Below are 26,929 nucleotides of genomic sequence, written 5' to 3'. Positions count from 1 at the left end.
ATCATGTGAAAAATTCTAAAGACAGGCCTGCTTATAAAAAAAATTTTGCAATCACAGTTGTGATATTAAATTCCATATAACCTTGCCAATACATATAAAATATTTCACATATTTACTCATTCGGGATAAGATGAAATTATGTGTGAATTTATAACTCTCCCAATGTTTTAACAAACTGTCCTAACCAAGGAGATACACACATGGTAGTAATATTAAAAATGTCTTCAACCCAGTACATCTAAACAATCTGCAATTTTAAGATTAATGAACATTTCTGGTATCATTACTTTAATAACATTCTGCAAGGTTAAATAACTCTTATAATATCCAAAAGTTGAAGAATGTTATAAATTTGTAAGTAAAATTTATACTTACTGATTCACATTCCCTCAGCTTTTTCTGAGCTCCATCAAAGTCAAAGTTAACATACAAGCATTCAACAAACTCTGTAATTGGGTCTTTATATGTGTAAGACTCCTGTAAAATTAAGTCAAAGGTCAAGTTGGATCTGATTCAACACTGTTTAGTAGATTGCCCCCAGAACAGTCCCACCTTCCTATTTTCTCCTCCCTTACCGTTAATTTCTAACAAATTACCTAGTATTATCTTCTCAAAGCAATTGTCCATATCCTGATTCCAGGCCACACCTTAAGCTTATAATGCCTTCCAGACCAAGTTCTCTAAATTCTTATCCTGAAACAGTCCAAAAACTTTCAAATTCACCTACTTCCAAAAGCCTCCTGTAGTTAATAAATAGTGATGAATTTCTCAAAGTAAAAGGATATTCATACCCTGCAGAATAAAATTGTCTTTTTGTACTTAATTTATTCGTAAGTCAAACAAATATTTAAGTTCTTTTTTCAACCCATAGTTATTCCTGAGAAATTCACTAAAAATCAAACAGTGGGGCAGTAGCTTTTGTACAACTATAAATTATAAATTATAATTATATTAAAGTAAAGAGCACTACTCGAATTATATAGTGATCTTTCAACAAAAAGTTCCAGGCTTCAGATCTCCTTTACTGTTTGCAGCAAGAGTAACACTAATACACAATGTCTATTAAATATCCACCTAGAGAGCAGTATTCATTCATACCACATCTACTTTAAGTATATCTTGAACTTAAAGATGGTATATGCCCATTTGGAGCTCTTGAGCTCTTTTCTTTCCACGTATACTTCATGTAGAATTGAATTTTTTTTTTTTTAAACATTTTACCTTAAGAACTAAGAGTCCTACTTTTTAGTATTTTTTAGTTTCTTCTTTTTTTTGGTCAGGAAGGAAAGAGTCCTACTTTAGAAAAAGAGGTTAGGCTCAAAATTTAGGTGTATTTAAAAAAAAGTCAATAAAGATTTCACTTTTTACCTGCTGAATAACTTTAACCAGATCTTTTAGCACCTGCCGGCGTTTTCGAACATCCTTGTTTGTTATGACTGCTGTGGTCAAATAGCGGAGAATATGGGGACACATCGTTTGAATTGCATTAAGATACCTAAGGTAAAAATACAAAAGTTACTTAACATTAGTAACTACACAGTTTTTCTAGATCTATAATCATCTGTGATTTAAAGAAAACACTTGGGCAGCCCATTAGATTGCACTGTTTGAGTAACCTAGGACTGTAAAAACTTAAGAATGAATATTGTAAGGGCCACCTCCAAAAAAGTCTAACTGATAAGAAATCCAACTGGTATTCCCCAATTTGGAGTGAGATGAGAGTCTTACTTGAGAGGTAAATAATCCTATTACCATTGGTGAGTAAAAGGATTTTGGAAGGCCCTTATACATGCTATTAGTCTGTTCCAAAAGATTTCAATGTGTGAAACACTCATAATTAGAGAATCAAGCACTTACACAAATTAAAGAATTCATTTCAGGGGATGAAAGATTGGAAACAATAGAGAAAGAAACTATCAAGAGCTGGCTATCCTCTGTTATTTGGTGTTTATCCTGTATCTCTCCTCTCAATTTTCTTATACAGCTCCCCAATTTTTATTCAATAAGAATGTCTGAGCACCAGGTACCATGCAAAGCTTGGGAATATTTGTCAATTAAGTCCATTCCTCTTAGCTAAATCTTCAAGCCCCAAAGTACCTATACAGCTCCATCTCCCACCACACCAACACTATCTCCTGCTTTCCTCCCTTCTTAAAGTCCACTCCACATGGACTGCTCTCCCAAACACATCCTTCTGAAAGCAAATTTTAGCCATCCTTCAAGGTCCAGCTCAGGTACCTTATCTTCCAAGTTCTCCCAGATTATAATATTAATAAATCTTTTTTACTTTGTTATATCGTAGATTCCCAATAAAATGTTGAACACTTCAGAGGACACCAGAACCTGATAATAACCTAACACTTAATAAAATCTAGTCCCACTCACTCCCCTTTAAATTCCCTCTAAACAAGGCAGGGTATAAACAGAATCAACACTCACTCAAGAATAAAACAATTTCTAGGAAAAGTAACTAAACAAATCAGCTAAAAGTTTCATCATTTGAAAAATTAAGCCTGAGTTTTAGGCAGAAAATTTAAAACACCATATTCATTCAGGACAAGTGATTGCCTCTATATTCTTATCAGACATCACATACAAGCACAGGAAAGCATGATTGTTTTCTTAATCAGTTTTGAATTCAGTAATTTTAGTAAGCATTTATGAAACTCATTCAAGACCAAAAAAACTAAGTTTATTTTATATTATGTTAAATATATTTATTTTTACTTATCCTTTCTTTATATCATTGCACCATATGTAACTTGTTTTTACTGGAGAAAGACTTCCTTAGGAAATTATCTCTCTCATGAGTATACAGCAGGGGGAAGCAAAATTTTTATAAAGGGCCAGATATCTATATAGATGGATACATAAAAGAAGGGAGTGGGGATTAAGAGTGATTCTGGGGAAGTTATCCAAGTTCATACTCTTGTAGGATCAGTAATTAATTATATATTTAGTTCAAATACAAGCAAAACTCACACATAACCATTGTGCTCTTTTGTTTTACTTCTCTTTATCTTCTTTCTTCTCTATCAATCAAAAATTGAAGGTAAAACCAATTTTCATCTTCACCTGGCTCTTCTAACTTCTCCAGGTCTCACTGATGGGTGTTACACATTTACAGTGTGTTTAGCATGCACAATACATCTGTACTTAGTTAAGCATGTTCTTAAGCTACTTGTTGTGTTGTTTGTTGGATTATAAACTATGTTAGAAAGGAGGCTATACCTCCCTTATTTTTGAAATCTAACTTAAAATTATTTTTCCTTTAAGTAAGAGCTTCAGTATTTATTGTGTTCTGAAGTATAATTTCATGATGGTTAAATAAAAATGCTTATTTTTCCTCTAGTACAACCCTGCTCCAATTATGGAAGTTTTCTTACAGTATTTTCTAACTGCAAGTCAGAACACCTAGTACTCAAAGGATAAGACAAAATATACCACCAAATAAAAAATATTTAAGTATCTTTTATGTGAGGGATGATATAAAGATTAAACAAAATAAAAATTCTGCTCTCAAATATGTGTATAATCTAGTTGGGGAAATAAGGCAATTCTAAGTTTTTTTAAAAAAAATTAAATAATTAAATTCCAAATATAAGGCAGGCACAATACACAGGACCTCATGAAGGAAGTAAACCTGAGATAGAACTTGAAAAACTTTAATTAATACAGAAAAGAAGAAAATGGTTATTTCTAGAAAGGCAGGCTGAAAAAAAAATCAAAGATGAGACTTACAGAACTTCAGAGGATGGATTTTTAGATGGGGAACTTAGAGATCACACTGAGCTAAAGCAGGCAAAGTATCTTCATGAGAAAGAGTTTTCTTATCAGGAATACTTAGAAAATTTAGGAAAAATAAAGGCAGAAGGGTCAATCAGGACAAATTCTGGATACCATCCAGTGGACTGTTAATAGTAAAATTTGAAATTTCTTAGGAAATTTGCATTATTATTTAGAAAACAAATTAAACACTCTTTTGCTAAATGATCTTTTTTATCTTTCTTTTTACAACTGGACAGTACCTAGGGCATTGTATTACAAATGCATTCTTCCCCCTAATAGCAGCTACATTTGGTGGCAAAGCCTCATCTCTAATATCCTACGAACACTGTTCTATCTTACACCTGATACCTTATCTTGTATATTATGTTACATTTAAAAGTTTAACATTTTTCAAATGTGTAAATCATCTCCATTTTAGATTCAGAATAAATTATGGCAGAAATGGTACTATATATGATGTAAGAGACTTTACCCCGCACTAGCATCTAAACTTTCACTTCAAGGACAAAGTATAAGTTATCTCCAAAGTACTTCAGTAGTTTAAAAAAGCCTGAAATCATAATCTATATAATTAATTTAACCTACATTCAATGAACCACATTAAATTGTATTCCTGTGCTATTAGAAGTTAAAAACAGGAAAATACACTTTATCCACTAATACCTACTACCTAACAGACAACTGGAAAACACATACTGACTATAAATAAACAAATGCAAATTACATGTTACTTGCTAGAAGCTTGTCTACTTGAAAATGGTGAAACAATGATCTATCAAGCCAACTGGGTGTATTCTTAGAAGAAAAAGTTAGAATGAAGCAAAATCAAAGCAACTCATGAAGACATTACTAACAAGGAAGAAAATATTACAGCAACCTGACCCTATGGCAAGTGAAAACGGTAAGAACAGTATTTTGGTGAAAACTGAAAGTTGTAATAACTACTGTGCAGTCTTCTTTTTCACATTTTGCTAACAGACTATTTCTGTTAAAAAAAAATAGTTCAAATGGCATGAGGGTTGTTATTGGAGGATGAAAATGTTCAAAAACCAATTTATGGTGATGGTTGCACCACTTGGTAAAGTTACTGAAAATCACCAAATCATAAACAAAAAAATGGAATCTTCTGGTATCTTAGCACAAAATCACAGTAGTGGAATCATACTATATTAGTCACTGTTACCTTTTAATAATCACACTCTTGCAGTTAAAAAAAAATCCATTTTCAACTATGTCCTTGATTAGGCCTTACAAATTATTAATTTTTAAAAACTTATCTCGAGTACTAATTTTAATATTCTGTGTGACTAAGATGGGAAGTGCAAAAGATCTTCTGCTGTACACTTCAGTGTCATGGTTGTTTTAAGGAAAAATACTTCTATGACTGAGTTGTAAGGTGAACTAGCTGCTTTTCTCACAGAACGCTATTTTTATTTTAAAGAATAACAGTCACACTAAAGCTATTCAGACTTAGGTATCTGGCATTTTCCAGAAAATGAAGTTGGGCTTATCCTTCAGTAAAAACAAATAATAAAATTAGAGTTTTCCAAAAGCAGAATTTTGAAAATTTGTACCTGTCATCAAGAGTTTGACTACTTTTCAATACTTTTCTAATGGGTTTAGAAGTAAAATTAATGATTGTGATTTTCTGGTATTGTACAATGTCAACATATCTGGAATACCTGTACAACTCCCTGAACCAGTACTTCCCAAATAACAAAAGCATAGTGTTATAAAATCATGCATGGGTAAAGACTATTTAAAGTACAAGACCAACCAATATAGTTCAGAATTTTAGGATAGTTTAGAATCCAAGTTTGACTTTTGTTTGACTTTTATCTTCAACAAAACTTTCTCCAATCTCAATTGAACTATTTCTAATATTTATAATAAATAGTTCCACTAATGACTTAAATGTATTGTTTTAATTTCATATAAGCCATAAGGTTGTCAAGAATTAATCCATACTGTTTCCTTCATATTTGTAGTACAGATTTTTTTTCACAGTGGGTTTGAATATTTTTATTTTTCTTGTTTGTATACTTCCTTTCATTACTTGAAAATATTTTAAAAAATCAGCTGAATTTAATGTTCTTTTCTGGATACATATGTAACCGCAAAAACTACAGGAGAGTGGGTCTACCTATAAATAGAACCATGGAAAGCCAATTCCTAGTGATTTCTATGGCCGAGCTCAAGAGCTGTCCTTATCCTTAACTCATCTACTAGGTGTCAAGATGAACCGAGCTCAAGAGCTGTCCTTATCCTTAACTCATCTACTAGGTGTCAAGATGAGAGCCAGCTACTAAAGGATCCAATGTTTAAGTCAATCTGCTCATTCAGGGAAGGCTCATACTCCCACACCTGACTTTAGGGATATCAATCAACTCAGAAGACAATCTTACAGGTTTTATTATCAGGAGGGAGGCAAACATGATAATGTTACTTTTAATCTTTTTTCATTTGAATGCATATCTGATTAATCTCCACAAATATTGAGAAATATATCTTTAATTCTTGAGCTTGAAATTCTCATAAAACATTTTTGCATAAGATGCATGGATAGTTTAGCAATAAGGATAGTTACATAACTATTTTATACTCAGTATTCTCAAATTTCTTGCAATGATTTACCAATAATTTTTCTGGATACTCCAGATTCATCCAATATTAATATGTCTCAACTACTGCATGAGATCACAACTGTCAGTATCACAAAAAAAGCCTCTTCTATAATATAATGGTCGCCCAAAGGGTGCAGGAAAAAGATACTTCTCAAGAATCAGAGTATAAGGGAAATAAGACTGCCCTCAGAGGATGAAATAAACAATGCACCAGAGCAAAGTGAGATTCATCAATTTAATGAGAAAGCTACCAGATAGGGAAGACTAGAGAAGAAGTTGATAAAAGATATTAACATAATTAAGGGGGGAGGATACAGCTCAATGGAAGAGTGCATGCTCAGCATGCATAAGATTCTGGGTTCAATCCCCAGTACCTCTGAATCAGTTAGTCAATCAATCAATCAAACAAACTACTCCCCCCTCAAGAAAAGAAAGATATTAACATATTTAAATCAGTATGGGGGACAGAAGAGGAAGACAGGAGCACAATGAGAAGTACTGATCTTAAATGGAATTGTAAAAAGAGAAGCAAAAAGCAAATCTTGGAAATGCTCATCAAAATGTTTAGGACGACATACCTGCCAAAAAAAAAAAAAAAATTCATGATCTGGTCCCACTAGCAAGAATGTTCCTATTGTGGAAATGGATATGTTAACATGATACTTCACTTGATGATGCCATTAAACATTCCAGTCACATAAATTTTCTATTCTGATTCCAAGTATTCATAAAGGTTCTGTATTCTACAACTTTCTATGTATTAAACCTAAGGGTCAGAACAATTTGTCAATATTTCATGTACTAAGTCCTCTTAGCACTTCACATTGCAAATAATGACGGCATTTTGGTTTTATACATTAGTCTTTTTGAGGTTGGCTCAGCTATTTCTTTGCAGATCTACCTCTACAATATTGCCAAATAAAGTTGTAAGCTTACTATATACCAAAGGCCAGAACAAAATAATACCACCCTTGTAGGATTTTACTTTAGTACATAGTGGCTAAAAAAAACAAACAAACAAAACTTTTCCAGGAGCTTTTTACTTAATGCAACCTACGGACTATAACTTATATAACTTTCCAGATTACAAACAACCTATCAGAGCACCCAGCAAATAGTAAAGTATATATGTAACTTTAATAATTGTAAATTTCCCACAAATAGGATTTAAGGAGGAACAAGAGCTCAGACAGAATGAAGCTTTTATGTCCACATTAGTGAATAATGTGAACCTAGAAGGCACATTTGAGTCCAAAAAAATCTCTTAATAAAAAAAGAAATGACTATAATGCTATGTAAATTATAAAATTTTAACTCTTATATTTACATTTAAAATTTAATGCTGGAATGCAGGCAAATATCACAGTCTTCTAGCTCACTTAATGCCATGTAGATTTTGCTTTTCCCTTTTCAAGGAAAGACAAAAACAATCTCCTGTTACAAAAACTTCTTTGCCGTTGTTCAGTTTTAACAAACTGAACCAGCATGTCATGCAAATACTGACTAAATACATTAACACAGAATTTAAGTTGTAATGTTAATACAAAAATAAACCAAGGACATTTCTGATAAAAGTGCTTCAATTTGCCAGATTCAGGGGAACATATAGCATTTAATGCAGACAACATAATATACACCATTAAAAAATGGCTCCCTGTTACTATGTTAAAAAATTACTTGCATTTTTGGTTGGCAATTATTTTTCATCTGTATCACCACCAGTAACTTAATTTCTCTTAAATTCAAAGTCCTGTTGGTTATGTTAACAACTTAAGAGGTCAAATATTTTAGTCTTAAAACTTACTAAAATGACCATTTAAAGAATATATTTATTAATATGACTCAGTTTAGATGATTATATTTCATCATCTTATGCAGAAATATCACTAGAGTATTACTGTCTTATTTTCAAGACTTAAAAAATTTACAAAAAAATTTTTTAAACTGGTTTTCAATCTTCACTGACATTTTAAATTAAAAGGGCATTACATCATTTATTCCAAAACTATACTTATATAAATTAAACATGCACTTAAAAAATGTTAAAATTTTAATTTGATAGACAACAATAAGCAGAAATCAAGTGAAATGTAAAAGGATTTCTATCTTCTTTTGGGTTAAAAATAACAAAAATGTTATCTTTACGTGTTTACATGAAATTTAGCCAACAATACAGTCAATAAGTCATATTGAGAAGCAACTGTTAAACTATGTTATTGCAATCTTGGGCTATATTAATATAAGCATATGTATCAATCATAGGAGCTAATATTGCCACTGTAATCTATAAGGCTTAGATAATAACCCTAGAATAAGCTTTAAATTTTAAAGATCCAGATTTTAAGAAGTCTGTGGATAAACTGGTGATCATCTAAAAACAGCCAAATTACTAAAAATTTGAAACACTACATTACTTGAGTGAGATTTAGCCTGAAGGAAAGATAAGAAAAATTATCTTCAAATATCTGAAGTATTTTCATAAAGCAGTCTTGTTTTCTGTTGTCCTAACCAAATAAGTTAAGAAATAATGTGCAGCAGATTCAGTGGTATTCATCTTAACTGGAAGAATAAATTTTTTTGAAATGATTTCTAGGTAACAGAACAGTCTATTTCATAAAGCAGTGAATTTCTTATCACCAAAAGCTGGATGATGGAGCAAAGATGGTATAAAAGAGATTCTCCTGGGATGTATAGCTTCTTTCCAAATAATATGGCCTAGAGCCTTAATTCTAAAGCTTTAATTTATGTATGAATTACTTGGGTTCTCGTTCAATTGCAGATTCTGATTTAGAACCTCTAAGATAAGGCCTGCGATTTTACATGTCATCGATGCTGCTGGCCCAGGGACCACACTTAAATAGCACTTTAAAGGGTTTAAAGTACACTTTTATCAAATAATTTAAGAGTTACACGTAAGCTTTTGCAATTAACAAGTAAATCTACCACATGAAGGGGGGAATAATGTGAACAAATGCAAATGTCAGAGAGAAGTACGTTTTAAATTTTTAAAAATCCACTTGATTTCATACAATTAATGCCAAAATTACACAGTGAAATAACTTACTGTGGCTGGTAAAGGAAGAGATCAATAATGTTATCACGACCTTTGGGGTGATTGAAGAAAACAAACAGAGACCAGTGAATGAGCCATGTCCGCTGCTGAAGAGACTGAAGTGGCGAACTCACAGACTAAAGGGTTAAAAAATAGGAAACAATACATGAGAAAGAGGAAAAGGAATAAACGTTGCTGATCTCAGAATTTTAGTTAAAATGGAACTTTTTAAGGCATGCACCTTGATATTACTATCAAAGTCCAATCCACTAGACCACTCTCTGCATGACCCTTGACATTCAAAATTTTCCTTTTTCAGGGACAGATTCAATAATGCCCAAGCCATTTTTAGAGGCTGTAAATTATACTCACTTCAGAAAACATTTTTTTAAAAGCAGGGACTAAATTAAACACTCCATAAAATAAGTGGTTTTATTAGACACTGATAGATGAAATCTGTCATCTTCTGCATAGGACTTTCAATAATAGGTGGCACTAACTATACTGTCATTTTCACTGATGCAGATAAAAAAGGCACCATAGCTGTAACAAAAGTGAAAATTGAATTATTTACTCCAAAAGCTAAAAGAAGTTTGACATCTTTCTTCAAGGAGATTCTGTGAAACTAATCAAGCCACTTACACTGTGATTTTTATGTCAGGCCAACATTTTAGTCTCCCTCCCTTCCTTTCTTCCTTCCTTTTTACAGTACACAGTGTTTTCCTTATCAGAAAGTATGAAAGATACAGAGAAAGTTCAGAGAATCACCCTGAAAAGGAGTAACTCACATTATTATCTATGGTCTCTTTTAGCCGTGTAAGGTCTTCCATGGCTGCATCCCAATTCTGCATTAAGATTTCAGAGGCCAGTTTTCCCCAGAGTGAACTCAGAGCATTTCTATCCGTTGCTGGAACCTGTTTAAGCAATCATAATTAATTATATTCCAAATACTCTTGAGGGAAAAAAAAAGATAATGTATATTTTATAGCCTACATATCCATCTAGCCTACTAAAAGACCTGTAGCTCTCTTCTGAAAACTCCAGATATGTATTTGGATCACACTAGTTAAACTGATTCAAACAGCTTTCATTTACCTTAATTTACTAAAAATAGTCAAGTCTTTGATATTCAGTCTAGATCAGAAAATAAAGAGTAACTTAAAACTAGGATACAGTACCAGTGTTCTAGTATAACCCATTTCAGATTATTCATGCACAACTAATCAAATTTTAGAAACCTAAAACTTTGCAAAGTTAGATTCAGAGTCAATTTGTTGCTAAAAATAACTGAAGTGAAGATGTGGAAATCAAGACTTGTGTGTGGGTCTCATTTACAATTTAGAAAAATTATTTCCAGAACAAAAAAAATTCCAAATTATGACCCAAATAGAAGAGGTTATGGAGAGAGAAAAAACAAAAGCAGGTCTACGGCTTAACAGTATTATCAATTATCAAAGGAATATGTACTGAGAAACCAAAGTTCATTTTCTCATATAATCCTAAAACCCTGGAACGTAAATAATTGTTATCCCCATTTTCAGAGATGAACTGATGTATAGAGAGCATAACTTGCCCAAAATTATACTTCTAGTCATGAAAGCTAAATGTCATACTGCAGTGTTCACCCACAAAAAAGGAGGAATGAGGGCCACCCTACCTACCTCTTCTTGCCACTGGTGGAAGTAGATCATAAACCCAAACACCTACAAGGACTAGGCTAAAAACAAAAACGAGTAAAGTAGGACTCTTAAAACAAGGTCAAAAAAGTGGATATAATGACTGAATTGTGCTAAAGCAGAAGTGAGGGTATTGGAGGGAGAATACATTTCTGTACCCCAAGTTGAAATTCTGAATTTAATTTTTCACTGAGGCACTACATAAATAGCTGAACCATTTATGCTTTAGTTTCCTCATCTATAAAATGGGGATAGTGACAAAACCCACCTTAGTTGTTATATGATTTAAATGACATAATACATGTAAAAAGATTATATCATCATCTGATATATAATAAAAACTCAGGAAATGTGAATCATTACCAAAATGATTATGAGAATAAAAATGATGATATCAGAGTACTATAGATAGGTTACCTAAACTATGAGGACAATAACCATACCTAATTCAGACTCTTGCCTGTACTGAGATTCTTCCATTGATGGCATAATTAACTCAAATGTACTGAAAAACATTTAGCAAACTCTTAAAACAGGTAAATAGCAGAGACTAAATTTACAAATTAAAATTTGAAACATAACCATGAAACCACTGGTTCTCATCATTATTACAAGATATGTCCACAAAAAACTTGCACCTGAATACTCATGGCTTTATTTGAAATAGACAAAACACAGAAACAATCCAAATGCTCATTAACAAATGAATAAACTAACTAATATATTCAAAGAATGGAATACTAGTCAGCAATAAAAAGAATCAAACTTTTGATACATACACTAACACAAACAAATCTCAAAAACTTACTAATCAAAACAAGTCAGGCACAAGCTTACATATATCATTGCACTTATATGAAATTCTAGAACAGAAAAAAATAATCTATAGGGACGGAAAGCAGATCAATGGATGAACCAGGGGTGAGGTACGACTGCAAAGGGAAACAAAGGGTCTTTCTAGGATCCGGTGGTAGTTGCACAGGTGTATGCATTTGTCAAAACTCATTTAATTTAAAAATTCATTTAAAAATCCATAAAATCATTGTTCAGATTACAAAGGATAAAATGGCTGATCCTAACAAAGAAATCTGAGTGTTAGTATTTCACTGAATCTAAGATACCATCAATTTTTAAGATATTATTTTATGTTCCCAAAACCAATTCAGAACACATCTCAATTTCGAATGTTAAAGTGGGATAAACTCTGAATCTGAGAATCAATATCAAACAGACATCTTTTACAGAGACATTATCAGAGTACATCAGATCCAAATCTTCAGTCAAGATCCTAAAACCATCATTAGTCAAGCTTTCTTGAGTCAAGAAGTACCTTTAAATTGAGTGACAAGTACTTATAAGAGATAACTTCTAAATTCTGAGTGAAACACACACAAAAATATGATCACCAACAGTCCTAGCATTTTAAAATCACTTTTATTTCAAATAGCTGCTGAATGAGGGGAGGGGTTATGTTTTGGAACCAGACCAAAGGCCACAGTGAGGGCAAATTTTAACAAAACAATTAAAATACAGTGTTAATAATTTTTAAAACAAAAATGTTCAAAAATTCCTACCAAATCTGCTACACCGTTTCAATTCAAATTAATCCATTTCTTACAGCATAATTCAAAGAAGTTTCACAACCAAACAGGGTGCATTTAAGCACTCCTTGGCGTATGCTAAAAGCCACCAAGTATTTTTAAAATAAAGGTAGATTCTAGGGTCACACAGCTTTAATTTATACAACACTGACCTACAACAGGTCACTCGGAGAGTCAAATTCTAATCTCAGATCACAGTCACAATGGTTCTTTCATAGCTTATGTTTCCTTAACCATAGATTTAAAAGAATAATCAACCCACCAGAAAAGAATTTAGAAATAAAAAAAGGCCACTGCAAAAAAATAAAATTAAATAATAAGCAAAAACTTGACATTATTTCTCCCAAATCCAAAACACGATTTTTATTTTTGCTACTAAAAAGATTTCAAACAAATACAGAGATTTTACAGAGGTACCCATCTAAATCAAAAGAAAAACTAAAATAATCCATTTTTAAATCTAGCTTGGTTATTAGTATTTATTAGTATGCCAACACGAAGTAACCAACTCCCATGTAACTCAAATGTGCTGTGGCACAAGATGGAACAAAAATTTCATTCCTGAGGACTATCTAATCACTACATTTAGAGTGCTCTTGATGTAAAACATTCATTTTGTATTCAGACCATGGTGGCCAATAACTTAAATGTCATCTGAGTTCTATCACAAGATTTGCTAGGTAATACAAAAGTTTAAAATCAACCCAGAAATTTTTTTTAATATAGGGAACTAATTAAATCTTCATATTTTAAAAAAGTAAATATAAAAGATCTGCAAACCTTTAATATATCTCTATCATATGCAGACATTTTCAGACTAACTATAAAACCATACTATATAAACATAATACTATTAAAGGTAGAATATGTTACATGCATTAAGATAAAAGCTTTTTGTAGCAGTGTGACAATTTTTTTAATCCCCAAAAGGTTCACGTGCACTTCTCTGGCTCAAGTCCATGTCATTACAGTTGGCTCTTCATACCAACCTGCTTTCAAAGGTGGATATGCTAGAAGAGTTTCAATATCTGGATTTCCAGCAGTTACCTTAAGTTTCCATGTCTTAGCAAAATGGCACATTCACTCACTGACCAGCAACAATAAATTTACTGTGCTAGAACTCTAACATGACACTAAATCTTCATTCTCAAAATTCACTCCCAGCATTAACAAATGATATGAATAACCAACTCTTTTCATGTACCTGTAATCATATCAGGCTTCTGATTTTACAATCCTGGTTTAAGCTGTTTACATTTCCAAAGTAATCAACTTTTGCTCTTCTAAATCCTTCATAATATTCAAAGTAAAACTGATGGAATTTTCTGATAAGTCACTACAAGTTTAGCATCACCAATTACCTTCAATGCACTTGCAAGCTAATCACAGCTAAACTGTAAATCAAGAATTCATTTACTAACGGAAGTAAAAGAAAAAAAATTTTTTCAAATTAAACTTGGAAAGAAACTGAAATCTTTATTTCTTCGAAGGAAAGATGACACTTCAAAAAAATGAAGCTAAGTACTTTTTTAAGTGTAAGACTTATTCGATTTAGTAACACCAAACTTCCTTTCCCTGGAAAAAAGGAAAATTTAATTTCCTAGGAAACAACCAAAGAAAACCATGAATCTTTTCTTTGTGACATGTGGGGCTACAAGAAAAAAGGCATCAGAAAACAGAGACAGAAAAAACAGACTCTTCCAAGGCTTTAAGACAAAAAGTTCCTGTCTTAAAAAGTAATTTCCCAACTCCTAGGATTAACTAGAGATATCACAGACTTAGGTACTTGCTTACTAACCCAAAGTAACAAATTATAATTTCTCAAATGAGAAGCTGGTTAAAACAAGAACATTTTGGTAACTTCAGAAGGCATTTATTAATACAATTACCTAAACAGAAGGCAGAATGAGAAAAAATCTGTCAATGTGAAAGCCTGATTTTTCCTTTAACTTCACACAATTCTCCTTCCCTAATAAAAGCACTGAATCTAGGAATGTGTCAGAGTCAAATGAAGAAAACAAAAGGGTATTTCATAATCAGAAATTTTTTCTACCAGTACCATTTAAACTCATCTACTCCCTACATAATGAAAACAAAAAACAAACAAAAAAACCCCAAAAAGCCACTGACCTCTATATTCTAATACCTGGGGGCAGAAGTAAACAGAAAAAAGTTACTATTAAGGCATAAAATCTTTTCAAATTATCATCAGAATTCCACAGTTGTTTACAACAAGTTCAAGGAATATAGGCAACATAAAATATTAAATTAAAATTAGGAATAATGGATTTGTTTAATAAATATTTATTAAGCATTCACTATGTGCCACTCAGTGTGCTATACAGTAATATTATAACTAATTCACTACATAATAGAATTCTACTAATGCTAAAATCATACAATTATACATAAAATTACAAATTAGTGGTTCCCACTTTTGGATTTCAAGGACAAGTTAAATCTCCCTCCAAATTTTGAGGCCCTAATGTAAGGTTTTCTGTTTCTATTTGGTTTTTGTTGTAAGTTTCTTAATTCTTTTATCCTTTTGCCAATGATTGTTGAAAACTTAATGGACAGATCCAAATCTACAGAGATAGACATGTCTTGAGGAACCAAGGCAATCCTATAAAAGAGGGAAAAAAAAAAAAAACTTACCAACACTCTAAAGAAGTAAAGATATTCTGCTGCTCCAGAGTAATTTCCACATTCATACTGGAATTTTGCATACCTGTAGAGTGTATCTAAATATTCCTGCCTAAACTGAAAAAAGGGGAAAAAAAGCTTAAGTTCTATTTTTTAATTTTGAGTTTTAAAATTCAAACCATTTACTCTTTTAAATGTCCCCAGAAGTCAATTCTTTCAAAAGTTGCTTACCCCCACCCCCAAAATCAGAAAACCACATGACCCTAAAAATAAGTATCAGGAATTATTGGATTCATACTTCTGGCCTCAAAGAGTTATGAATTGTAACAATACCTACTTTGTTGTGATACAAACTTGAATTGCAGCTGAAGGTCTGCAATTCAATGAGTCCCTTAGCTGGTAAATGAGCTTAGACAACTACCAAGTATACCTAAGATTTTGTGATTCTGTACAAATAATATGTACAGTAAACTTCAGGTCTCTGCAAAAACTGGCCCCCATTATTACACCAACTTTTAGGGTTTATGATGCAAGCTAAGTGAAAGAGAAGAAATCTAAGAAGGGCTCCAAACTAGAACATCAGCAAAAAAACAAACATTCTATATGGAAACCAGAAAGACTAGTTTTGCACAGTGGTCGGCATGCTTCTTGTTGCAACTGTTAAATGAGATAAAACCTGAATGCACGTTAAAGAATTAATTACATGCAGAGTCTCACACTTTTGAGTTAATACCGGGGAAGGAGACTGGGAGATGACTAGGAAAGCCTGTAACAACACTCCTTTTGGGGGGGATTTATAAAGGTCTTGATAATATCAAGGGCTACTGTATTCCACAAGGCAGCTAAAGTATTAATTCTATTGCTCAAAGCATTCTAATTCAAGTTTAGTTCTGTCTTTACCTACTTGTTAATCCATAAGAAACATTAAATGCTAACTAGTATATGATCATTCTGGAGAAAACAAACATTTTGAGAATTTGTTATATAAAGGTAATATAAGGATATTATTTTTTAATCAAGACCAATTTTTAAAAACTGCAGTTTCAAAAACATACCAGGTTATTATGTCTAATAAATTAATCTGGAAATTACTCTTGTCAAGCCGTGAATCTATCTTTACACAATTGTTTAATAAGCCTTATTACAACATGAAAACTAAACAATTTTTTAAAAGACCACTTACACCATGCTTGTCTGCCAGGTAGTCAAACAGCATCCGACCATCCCTTAATAATAAAAAACAATTTTTTTTGTATTTTACAGGCCACAGAAAACAAAACAAGCAAATCCAACTTCTATCTTGTTACTCACATAAAACCATTTAATTACCTTAATACTTAAACATTGAAAATAAGACTTCCTGAATAAAATAAACAGAACATTACATGTTTTGAACACAAGGAATAGGAACTCAAGGAGAATTGTAAATTTTAAAATTTCACTTTCAGATTTCTTTAGCCCTAACTGAAAATCACCACTGATTCACCACATGATCTAAGTTTTTTAGATAATAAAACCAGAACATTCTTACTATAGTTACAGTAAAGTCAGTAGTCTACTTAGGTGGTAATCTACTGAGAATGATATTTGCTCCCTTGAGGATACATTTCTAATAGATAATATATTCTTAAAATAGAACAGAGACTGAAGTAAAATGTAGCATACAAGTAGGAATTAACCCTATAAATTTTGTCCTTTTCCACCATGTTAGTATTTTTCATGAGGACAGTGATTTGGCAAATTTACAAGGTTAATAAATCATGCCTAACTTACATGCTATCTATGCTACACATCCTATGTAATTATCATTCATACCAAAGTGGCAAATAACCCAATTTAACTTTTTTAAAATTAGCTCTGCATAACTTGAGATGTTGGCAGAATGGTGAAAGACAAATTGATGTCAAAGACACCAAGGAACAAGTGATAGGTGGCAGGGTTGCCCACCTTCTGGGCATTTTCAAAAGTGAAATAATTTTCTTATGCTTATTTCAAGAATGAATACTGCAGCATGTCTTCTGGGAGCCTAATTTTTCTCGAAGGTTTAACGGGGAGGGGATATGTTATCACTAAAATTAACATGGGCATATTATAATAGAAACATGTATGAAATTTTAACATAAAAAGATTTCCAAAAAACCTACTTAACACTTGCTAGAGATTACAGTGAATAAATTTTTGTGTTACACTCCGTATCTCCCTCAGGTATATAATCACTGTCCTCTGGCTGATTGGGTATTTCTCAGAAAGTATGATAAGTACAACACTATATATTTAGTGAAATTTTAAAATGGGGAATTGGCAGGGAGAGGTTGCTACTTTGAAAATAGTTACCCTAAACTTACTACTTCCCAGCATTTAAGGGACTAGACAAAATCCAAAATTTAAATACTAAATTTTCTGTTGTACTCTAACATCTGGATTATTTCAGTTGTTCCTTTGTGGGCAATTATAGTCACGTAAGTTTGACTATAATTACTCATTATATTCTAGGTGTACACAAGTATACACAAACACATAGAGATAGCTATATATAAGCTATACATATATATATATATATAAAATATAAAACAGCTTTGTAAGATATAGCTATCTCTGTATATATATGTAGTGTGATATGGTATGTTATACCAGCATATAATAATAATATAGTATAATACAGTATTTGCTGCTTTTTAAAAAAAAATCTGGTAACACTTTCCCAAATCACAAATGGAAACTTAAGAGCCAATCGCTCTAAAAATTTGGTTCAGTGGCATAAGAACTTACAGTGCAACATGGCAAAACCTTGAATAATTCGTCAAGTGAATATACTGGTAAGATAAAATTTACTACAATGGCAATATTCAATTTTAAAAGATTTTATTCTTAAACATTTTTAATCATGCAAAGGGCTTCAATTAGTGATATATATATATTAAGTCAGAGTAAGGTAAAATGCTTTCTTTGGAAACCAAACAATATGTCTATTTTTAGCTAAGAGGAAGTCAGAAATAAAATATAACCGTATCAACTTTATACTACCCTCCTTGGGCTGGTTACCAAGGTTGGAAGGATATGAGAGAATGTAGCAAAGCGATAAAATGAGCTCAGGTTTCCCTCTCAGTGAGCAACCCATGGGCTCTAGGTATTGCCCAAGCATGGAGTGTCTCAATCTCAGCACTGACATTCTGGGTTGGGTAATTCTTCTGGGGAAGTGGGGTAACCGTCCGATGCATTGTAGGATGTATAGCGGCATCCCTGGCCTCTCCTCCCCAGATGCCAGTAACATCTCTCCAGCTCTGACAACCAAAAATTTCTCTAGACATTGCCAAATGTCCCCTGTGAAGGGGGTAGGAGGGTGGAACTGCTCCGTACAATCAGATTTGGATTAACTGGTAAAGAAGTTCTAAAAAAATTTAGTATTAACATTTATAATTAAGGACTTTCTGGTCCTACACGATAGGATAAATGAAAATAAACAGATAAAGTGATATTTTAAACTGAACTTTCAGGCTGGGATACTATATAAAGTGTGAATTAACACTTGTATTAATCTAGAAAGAGAATTTTTAGAACTCAAATTAAGGAGAGGTTACCTAGTTGACTGCATTTGCCTTGTAGTTTCTGGATCTTCAAACATCTTCACAATTGGTTCCGTTTCTGCTTGAAGCTGTTTCAGTTGTGCAACAACGGTGGTTCTTTTTTCTCTCAAAGCTATTTAAAAACGCAAAGGGGGACTATAATGTTAAACTAAATTGCTCACTGTGAGGATGTCCCTGGAAATTTTTCAATCTATCTAAATCGGGCATACTTTTATTTACCCCCCAACATATTCACATCAGGAGCAATCGACTCAAGTAACTCCCCCAGTTTCAATTTCTTCTTGTAAGCACTGCAAAGGCACAAAAGGTCTTAGAGAACCCTCTTCTTACTCTTAAAAAAAATTGAGGAATATACAGACACAGCCTGGGGGAAAGAGTTGTCAAGGAAACAATTATTTAACTCTACATTTGAGAGTTCGTTCCCAGTGTTTTTATATTTGGTCCCATTGAATTCTCTCAGGTGAGTATTATCCCAGAGTTTCTGAACAGAGGCTCAGAGAGGTTTACATATTATTACTACAAGTTTTCAACTAGATTAAATGCAATTTAAATCCAGTTAATAATTTCTCTTTTCACTACAAATCTAGTTCTGTAACGTCTCAAAACCAATTCTATAGTTTCTTTTTACTGCATTATGAAGAGCAAAACTTGCACATAACCTACCCTACTGGCATGTTTTAAAGTTTCACTAAGAAGTAGTTTACTTTTTCATCACAAACCAAAATTTAAAGAGTTACTGTTATTGCAGGGAACTGTAATAAAAGTTGAAATGGTGATTATGTTTAATTTAGTAATTTCTGTGTTACATATTAGAAAGTATATATTAGAATAGTTTCTCAAACACAGAGGGGGATCTGCGATTAAACTTTGAGAAATGTCAATTTAAACAAAATAAAATTTTTTTTTTTTTACTGAAAGAGCTCTTAGACTCTTTCAAAGTAATACGTGCACAGTATTTTTTTTAAAGAACATCTATTACTACAGAAAACCAGAATTTGAAGAACACTATACCACAGTAGTTCTCTAATTTGAGAGCTGGTCTTCAGCCAATAGTTTCTGATTAAGTAGATCTGGGGTGTGGCCCAAGATTTCTAACAAACTCTCGGAGGTGAGTTGAGGATGCTGGTTCTGGGAGAATCACGGCTATACTCAAATGCTTCAAGACCAAAAAGACATCTCTAACGCACACAAGATGCTAACTGAAAAAGTTAGCAAGCCAGAAAACTGCAAGATTCTCAGATAATTCTAAGGAAATAGTCTGATTCATAATGAAAACTTTGATGATGCACACTATTAACTGAAGGTATTTGATGGCTATGTTTTAAAGTAGTTTCACATCTTTTATGGTGAGAAAATAACATACTTTAGAAGACCTGTAACCTTCGTATTACCTTTCATCCAAAGAACTTTTGAATCATTCAAATAATTATTAAGACGTTTGGCTAAAGCTCTTTTATAAATCACAAAACTTTTATTACACATGCCCTAAGTTCACAAGTCAAGCTTCAGTTGTAATGACAAAACTTACCATGAGGAATATCATCAGAATAAAGGTTTTTGTATACATCCATAGCGAAGTCTACCATGTTGGTATCACTAAGAAGATCCAACTTCCCTTGTAACAATTCTTTTTCATTGTATATCTGCAAAAGAAAATTACTTTCTAATGAATAAATTGAAGTTCCCCCAAATAAACTGGTTAATACTAAGATTACTGTACCTGGAAACATATGCCCTGAACTACTATTTTTTTAATAAAATATTATATACTATTAACTCACCTTCCTACAAGAAAGGCAATCAACCTACAGAGACATAAAATATTTTGCTTACCTACCTTAAAATAAAGCCAATTACATACTGCAAAGCCATTTCTAACAACTACTGATTTATATTATCTGATTTTTTATGTGTCCCTACAAGCCATCTTTTAGCCTTTCTAGAACAAGGCTGTGCTTAAATAAACAAACTCACCAACTCCACTGAAAGCACACAGTATAGCTGATTCTTCTCCACATCCAGATAACCAGGAATCAACTTTTAAATGTTTCACCTTCTTAGTAGCTCTCACATCCATGATGCCTACCCATTTCTCCTTGAGGCGACGTCTCCTTCCCCACCACATATTTTTTCACTAAATAGTTAAAATCCTTTACAATGCTTCCTCATCCACAAGCCTGAAGCAAAACTTGCACCCATTCTATAAGTCAACCATGTCATATCAGGTTTTTGCTTTTGCAAAGAGTTCAAGAAAGTGATAAAAGAAATTTTCACATATTGAGATGTAAGGAAATCATTCTTATACATGGGTTAACCTGAATTTTATGCTAATTAAAATATCCTGTTTGTGGCCTAACAAACATATATTGTACATCTGCTTTAATTGTCAAAGAAAAGGGCACAGTGACCAGAAATAAAGATTGTTCATGTTGAAAAATAAAGGTTAAATGCCCCTCTTGCTGGGACGGCAATGCTGATACTCCTTTGATGATAAGACTCCTAGACTCCCTTCCCAGGTACCAAGGCCCTACTATACCTGAACCTTCCAATCTACATGAAAAACTCCTACAAAACAGTAAGAAAAAAAGACAATCCAATTGAAAATGGCTAAAAGATTTTAATAGGAACTCCAAAAGGGTATAACCAAATCGCCAACAAACACTGGAAAAGGTCCTCAACCTCATTAATCATAAAGGAAATGTAAATTAAAACCATACTAAAAACTTAAAAAAACCTGACAAGTGTTGGTATAGGTAACTGAACACTTAATCTGCTGGCAGAACTACAACCATTTGGGAAAACTGTTTCTATCTTCTAAAGCTAAAATATCGTTTACCCATCAATTCTGCTCCTAGGTATCCAAGAGAAACGAGTGTGTATTTTCAAAGAACAATTCCAAGTATGTTTCTAGCAGTACTATTTGTAACAACCAAATCTATCAATGTTAGAATGGATAAATAAACTGCAGTACACTCATACAATGGATTAACATTTCACGCTGAAAATGAATGAACTACTGCCATCCTAACAACTAAGATGAATCTCACAAACAATGCTGAAAGAATGAAGTCGTACAAAGCAGTATGTGGTGGTGAATGCTTAATTACATTTACATAAAATTTTTAAAAGGCCAAATCTAATCTATTATCAAACGAACGAACAAGGGCTTACCTTTGGAAAGTGTGAGTAATGACTAAGAGGGATCAGAAGAAAGGTTTTTAGGATGTTTGCAATGTTTTATTTATTGCTCTGAATGGTGGTCACACATAAGTGTATCTTTGAAAAAAAAAATCTTCATTTGCCCACTTTTTTGTGTGCATGCTATACTTGATAAAAAGTTAGTTAAAAAAAAATGAAGTTTCTCTTCAGTTTGCCCTATAGAAACTCTTAATCTAAGGTGAAAACATCTTCTCCTGGCATGCCACCTCTTCTCACCACTCCATAAACAGCTTTTAATTTATAATGTCTCTCCCAACATAGATCTAAAGCACCACTCCTCTGCCATCAGACATCACTGGCCTCTTCCTAAATCTACATCTGCTTATATCACCCTCTCTAAATTTTATCTCATAGAACTTACTCTGTAAAGAGAAGAGAGTAAATATTTCACATTTTGTGAGCCAAAAAGCAAAAATCAAGGATACTATATGTAAGTATCACAAGAGAGAAACAAATTTCCACAATTTCTTTTCCTTTTGAGATAAAAATAAGAGTAATATGGAATAAAATGTCTTTGCAATACAGTTCTACTAATAAGAATGAAATTCTCTTTGGGCGGGAAAAATTTCATTCAACTGGTACAAAGTCAGTGTTCTTTAATTAAAAATGTTTGCAAATATTCATCTATAAAAAAATTTTTTTTAGTGCAGACCATACAAAACAGGCAGAGGGTCGTATTTGGTTCATAGGCTGTAGTTTGCCAACCCCATCAACCTCCTGAAAACAGCTCCTACTTTTTAACAGATTAAAAATCTTGTTTTGAAACCTCTTCCTGCTGTCATCCTCCATAAATCTAACATCCATACAGATTCTTTAAAAACTCAAGCCTTAAAAGTCCTTTATCCTGCAAATTATAACAACGTTCATCCAGTACCTCATCTCTTAAGATTGCTGACATAAATTAATCACTTCTTCCACTATTACTGCTAAAATAATTCATCCTGAACATACCCTCTGCTCTTTCTAATTTTTATATCACTCTATTTGGTTATCACTTTCTACACTAGTTTGGATATTGTTTTTAGGTGTTTAAGATCTTCTCTTTAGCAGTTATCATTTATCTCATTCATTTTCTCCAACCAAATACAATTCAATGTCAATCTCTAGCTCTGGAAAAAAGTCATCTTTTTTCTTTGTTCTGACTAAGGTTACCCATAAAATGTTTCAAAACTAGGCAATAATGTTACTCAAACACATCTGTGCTTTTCTCTGATCAGCAATCCTTTTCCTCAATCTCTAAATGGTATTTATCTACCAGCCTACCTCTAAACATTTCTACACTACTCCAATAACCTTCCACTGTTGCTCTCACCTATCTATAAACACCCTTCCAATCTCAGTTGGGCCCTCCACACCTACCAGTCCTTGCACTTGTCTTTGGTCAGTTTCCTCAGTCACCATTTCCAATCTACCTCACTCCTCAAAACTCTAATTGATTGTCTCACTCCCCTCTAATATAGGATGGCCTAATCTCCTAATAGAAAACATTTAGGAGTACCTACTATATCCTAGAAGGCTAAATACTTTATATGCATTATTTCATGCAGTTTTTCTAACAATCCCATGAGGCTGGTGGTAGTAGCAACATTTTACCCATGAGAAAAGGTTCAGTTAAGAAGGGAAAGAAACAGTTCTCAAGTGCACAAAGGTATTAAGTGAGAGCCAGGACTCTAATCCAGGTCCCAATACAGTGCCCAGGCTCCTAAACATTATCTGGCCGCCTACTTCACATGCGAACAGTAAGACAAAAATAATGTATTCACTCACTTATTTATTACATAATAATGAAAAGCCTTTATGCTAGACCCTATTTATTTGCTGAGAACACAGCAGGGGAAAAAAAAAAAAAGCTCCTGCTCTCATGGAGTTTATATTCTCCAACATACTACACATACATGCAATTGATACCCTCATGTATCATGACCCCAACTATCCTTAACATCTAGTCTTCAAAACTCAATTTAAAGCCTCTCCTCCTCAAAGTCCTTTTTGCCCACTGATTAGTATCTCTTCAATTTTTCTAGCACTCTGCCAGTACTTCTTTGATATTTATTACTTTGTCTTTATCTCCTCCAAAGGATAGTAAGATTTTCAGTGATTAGATGTCTGGATTTTATCTTGGATTTCTCACAATTCCATGGTAGTCCTATACTTAGTAACTGATAAATACTGCAGCCATCTGTCTTCCCCTTGGTATATTACAGCCATCTTAACCAACTTTCTCTCCGAGGAAACAGGTATTGGGCAGTAATTTCCACTGATTGTCAGCTGCTGTTTATAGTTTTGGTCTTGCCCTATGAAAAACTAATTTACACTTACATATGCCTCCCTTTCATCTGTCTGCCTTGAAAAACAAAAAGTGTAAAGAACACATTACAAAAATACAAAGTTTGGCTGGTCTAGAAGCACTTTTTCAAGCAGCTAGTAAAGGATTTCAAGAGGGTCTTTTTCTATTCATTGATCTTTCCTTAATTACCCTCCATTATCCAAAAAAGGAAACAGAAGGCAGAGGGCTGTTTTTTCCAAGCGCGACAATAAAGATGTAAGTACATACTATAAAGAAAACTCAAGGGAAAAATATATCCTTTCAAGACAAAACTTTATATGGCAAGACATTCATGAACATTTCTTTAAAATAAACTTTGCTGTTTCCTAATATCAACAACTTTAGAGTTGTCTGTAAGTGTTTAGAAAAGGTTGATATGAATTTGAGGATTATATATGTCCAATGAACCATAAGTACCAGGAAGAGTTGAAAAGTCATCAGAACAATTTAATGTTTCTTTGTAGGGCTTTTTTGTTTTATTGCTGTTGAGACACACAAAATCTAGAGTACCCTAAGTAGACTTAGGTTTTAATCTGCTTCCAGAAACAGAATTCATTTATTTTTCTGGCCAATATTCTAATTCCCTCGTCACAGTAATATTACTTTCTTCTAATTATTAAAATGCATCAATTTCCCGATAAACTACGATATAACTAAGCCTAATATTTCAAAACTTTTAGAACTGAGACATATTTCAACGTACAAACTTTTTCAAGATACCTTGAGTAGCTAAATGAACGTTTAACGACAAATTCAGATCACTCGAAGTCTATACATCTGTATACTGAAAAACAACTTTTAAGTTAAAAATTGTGGGATTGTTATTTTTCGGGTTCCCCTCCCCATCCGACAAACTATGCTACACCTCTAGGAAGTGGCTATTTACCGAAACACCAGTTAAACCCAATGCAAAAGAACTCACAACTTCACGGAAACTAAGGTGCTAGATATTTAAGAAAATCATTCCTGGGAGTTATTCGGCAAGCAAAAACACAAAGCCAAGGCCATTATCCTACAGTGTCCGAAAGAAAAATAAAAATCTCTAACAGTCCAATTTGCTTTTAAAAGCCGGCCAGAAGTTAAGCTCGCTCAAGTATTACCACAGCGAAGCCAGCCAATCGTCAGCTTCCGAGAGGAAAGACGCGGAAGTCCCTACGGCACTGGCACCTCAAGAAGTGAAGCAGAGGCCACCCTCCTTCCCTGAGTATCATACTGTCACCTCAGCCCTACTCGCAGCCGAATCCCACGGTACTAATCAACAGGGACGACGCTAAATCACCAGCAGGTCGTTACTGCCGAACTCGGGACCAAACTCCGGGCCGCCTCACACGTGTGTCAGGCCTAAGGCTACCGCCACCGCCTTTCGGCCTTGCCCCGCAACTCACGAGCTCCCAGGCCTTCCCCGCGCTCAAAGATCCCCTCACCTCCTTTACGGAGAGAAACTCAAGCAACGGAAAGACTAAATGCCGATCCAAAAAGTGCGCGATGCGAGTAGTCAAGTCGTACTCCGCCATCTTGCCAAGGAAAAGGAAAGTGTGCGCTCGCTAAAACTTTATTGATAGAGCCGACAAACAGACAGACCCCGTACTGCGCATGTACGGTGGTTAAACCAGCCAAAGAAAAGGGGCGGGGCTCAGCCTCGAGCGCTCAGAGAACAATGGCGCATGCGCAAAAGTTCTCCCGCCCTCCCTTCCTTCGGGCAACCTTCAGAGTGGGTAGGGCGGCGGGCAAAATTCCTAATGTTTTCAAGTTTGCCGGTGTCCTGTAATCCGTTCCGTTAACAAATACTGAAAACTCAGAATTGATTGCTGAGACTGTCGCTTGCATTGGAGATGCAGCAGACGACAAAATAATGAAGCCGCTGCTCTCTAGAAACTTAGGTAGGAGAAATAGCTGAGCTTTTATTTGGCATATAGTAATCTTTTTGTAAGCGTTTGTTAAATTAAGGTAGGATAGTTTTCTAGGCAGAAAACACATGAAATAATTCCAGATTATAGTAGAAGCCATAACTTAGTGTTGTGGGCGGTGCCAGGTTGGGGGCTTTTAACTAGGGTGTTTACAGAAAACTCCGGGTAACAGTTTAGCCTAGGATTGTAATAAGAGAAGGAAGTGACCAAAGTTAGAGCCTAGATAAAACCATGCCTGGTGGAATGCACTGCAAAGACAAAGGCCCTGAGACAGGAAACGATTTAGTGCGTTTCAAAAACTGAGTATCCTGTGACTGTAGAGTGAGGTTAAAGACTTTGAGAAGGGCCAGGTCATGATTAAGGTAAAGAATGTGTGTTTTATTCTAAGTACTCTTAAGAATTCTTTGTTAGTTCCTTATCATCTTTCAGGTCTTTTCAGTTTGGAGTGCCTTGGGGTCTTGGACCTCTTCACTATCCAGGCCACTGCCCTAGGTGATATCTCCCAACC

At 33.7% G+C, this 26,929-nt stretch overlaps 1 protein-coding gene across 1 annotated transcript in view; it reads right to left on the bottom strand.

The window, feature by feature from the left end:
• EIF3E (eukaryotic translation initiation factor 3 subunit E) overlaps nucleotides 1-26,103 on the bottom strand; it is a 40,395-nt gene extending 14,292 nt beyond the window's left edge. Inside the window, exons 1-9 of the mRNA XM_010985132.2 lie at nucleotides 25,939-26,103; nucleotides 20,498-20,612; nucleotides 18,964-19,081; nucleotides 16,569-16,611; nucleotides 15,398-15,502; nucleotides 10,254-10,379; nucleotides 9,478-9,602; nucleotides 1,369-1,495; nucleotides 376-477 (exon numbers count right to left, since the gene is read on the bottom strand). Of these exons, the coding sequence (XP_010983434.1) occupies nucleotides 376-477; nucleotides 1,369-1,495; nucleotides 9,478-9,602; nucleotides 10,254-10,379; nucleotides 15,398-15,502; nucleotides 16,569-16,611; nucleotides 18,964-19,081; nucleotides 20,498-20,612; nucleotides 25,939-26,028 (951 nt within the window). The 5' untranslated portion in view covers nucleotides 26,029-26,103. The remainder of the gene's footprint in view (nucleotides 1-375; nucleotides 478-1,368; nucleotides 1,496-9,477; nucleotides 9,603-10,253; nucleotides 10,380-15,397; nucleotides 15,503-16,568; nucleotides 16,612-18,963; nucleotides 19,082-20,497; nucleotides 20,613-25,938) is intronic.
• Between the last annotated feature and the right edge of the window lie 826 nt (nucleotides 26,104-26,929).

The sequence above is a fragment of the Camelus dromedarius genome, chromosome 20, assembly GCF_036321535.1.
Source record: "Camelus dromedarius isolate mCamDro1 chromosome 20, mCamDro1.pat, whole genome shotgun sequence".
Taxonomy (NCBI): Eukaryota; Metazoa; Chordata; class Mammalia; order Artiodactyla; family Camelidae; genus Camelus; species Camelus dromedarius.
This window is presented reverse-complemented; position numbering and strand designations above follow the sequence as displayed.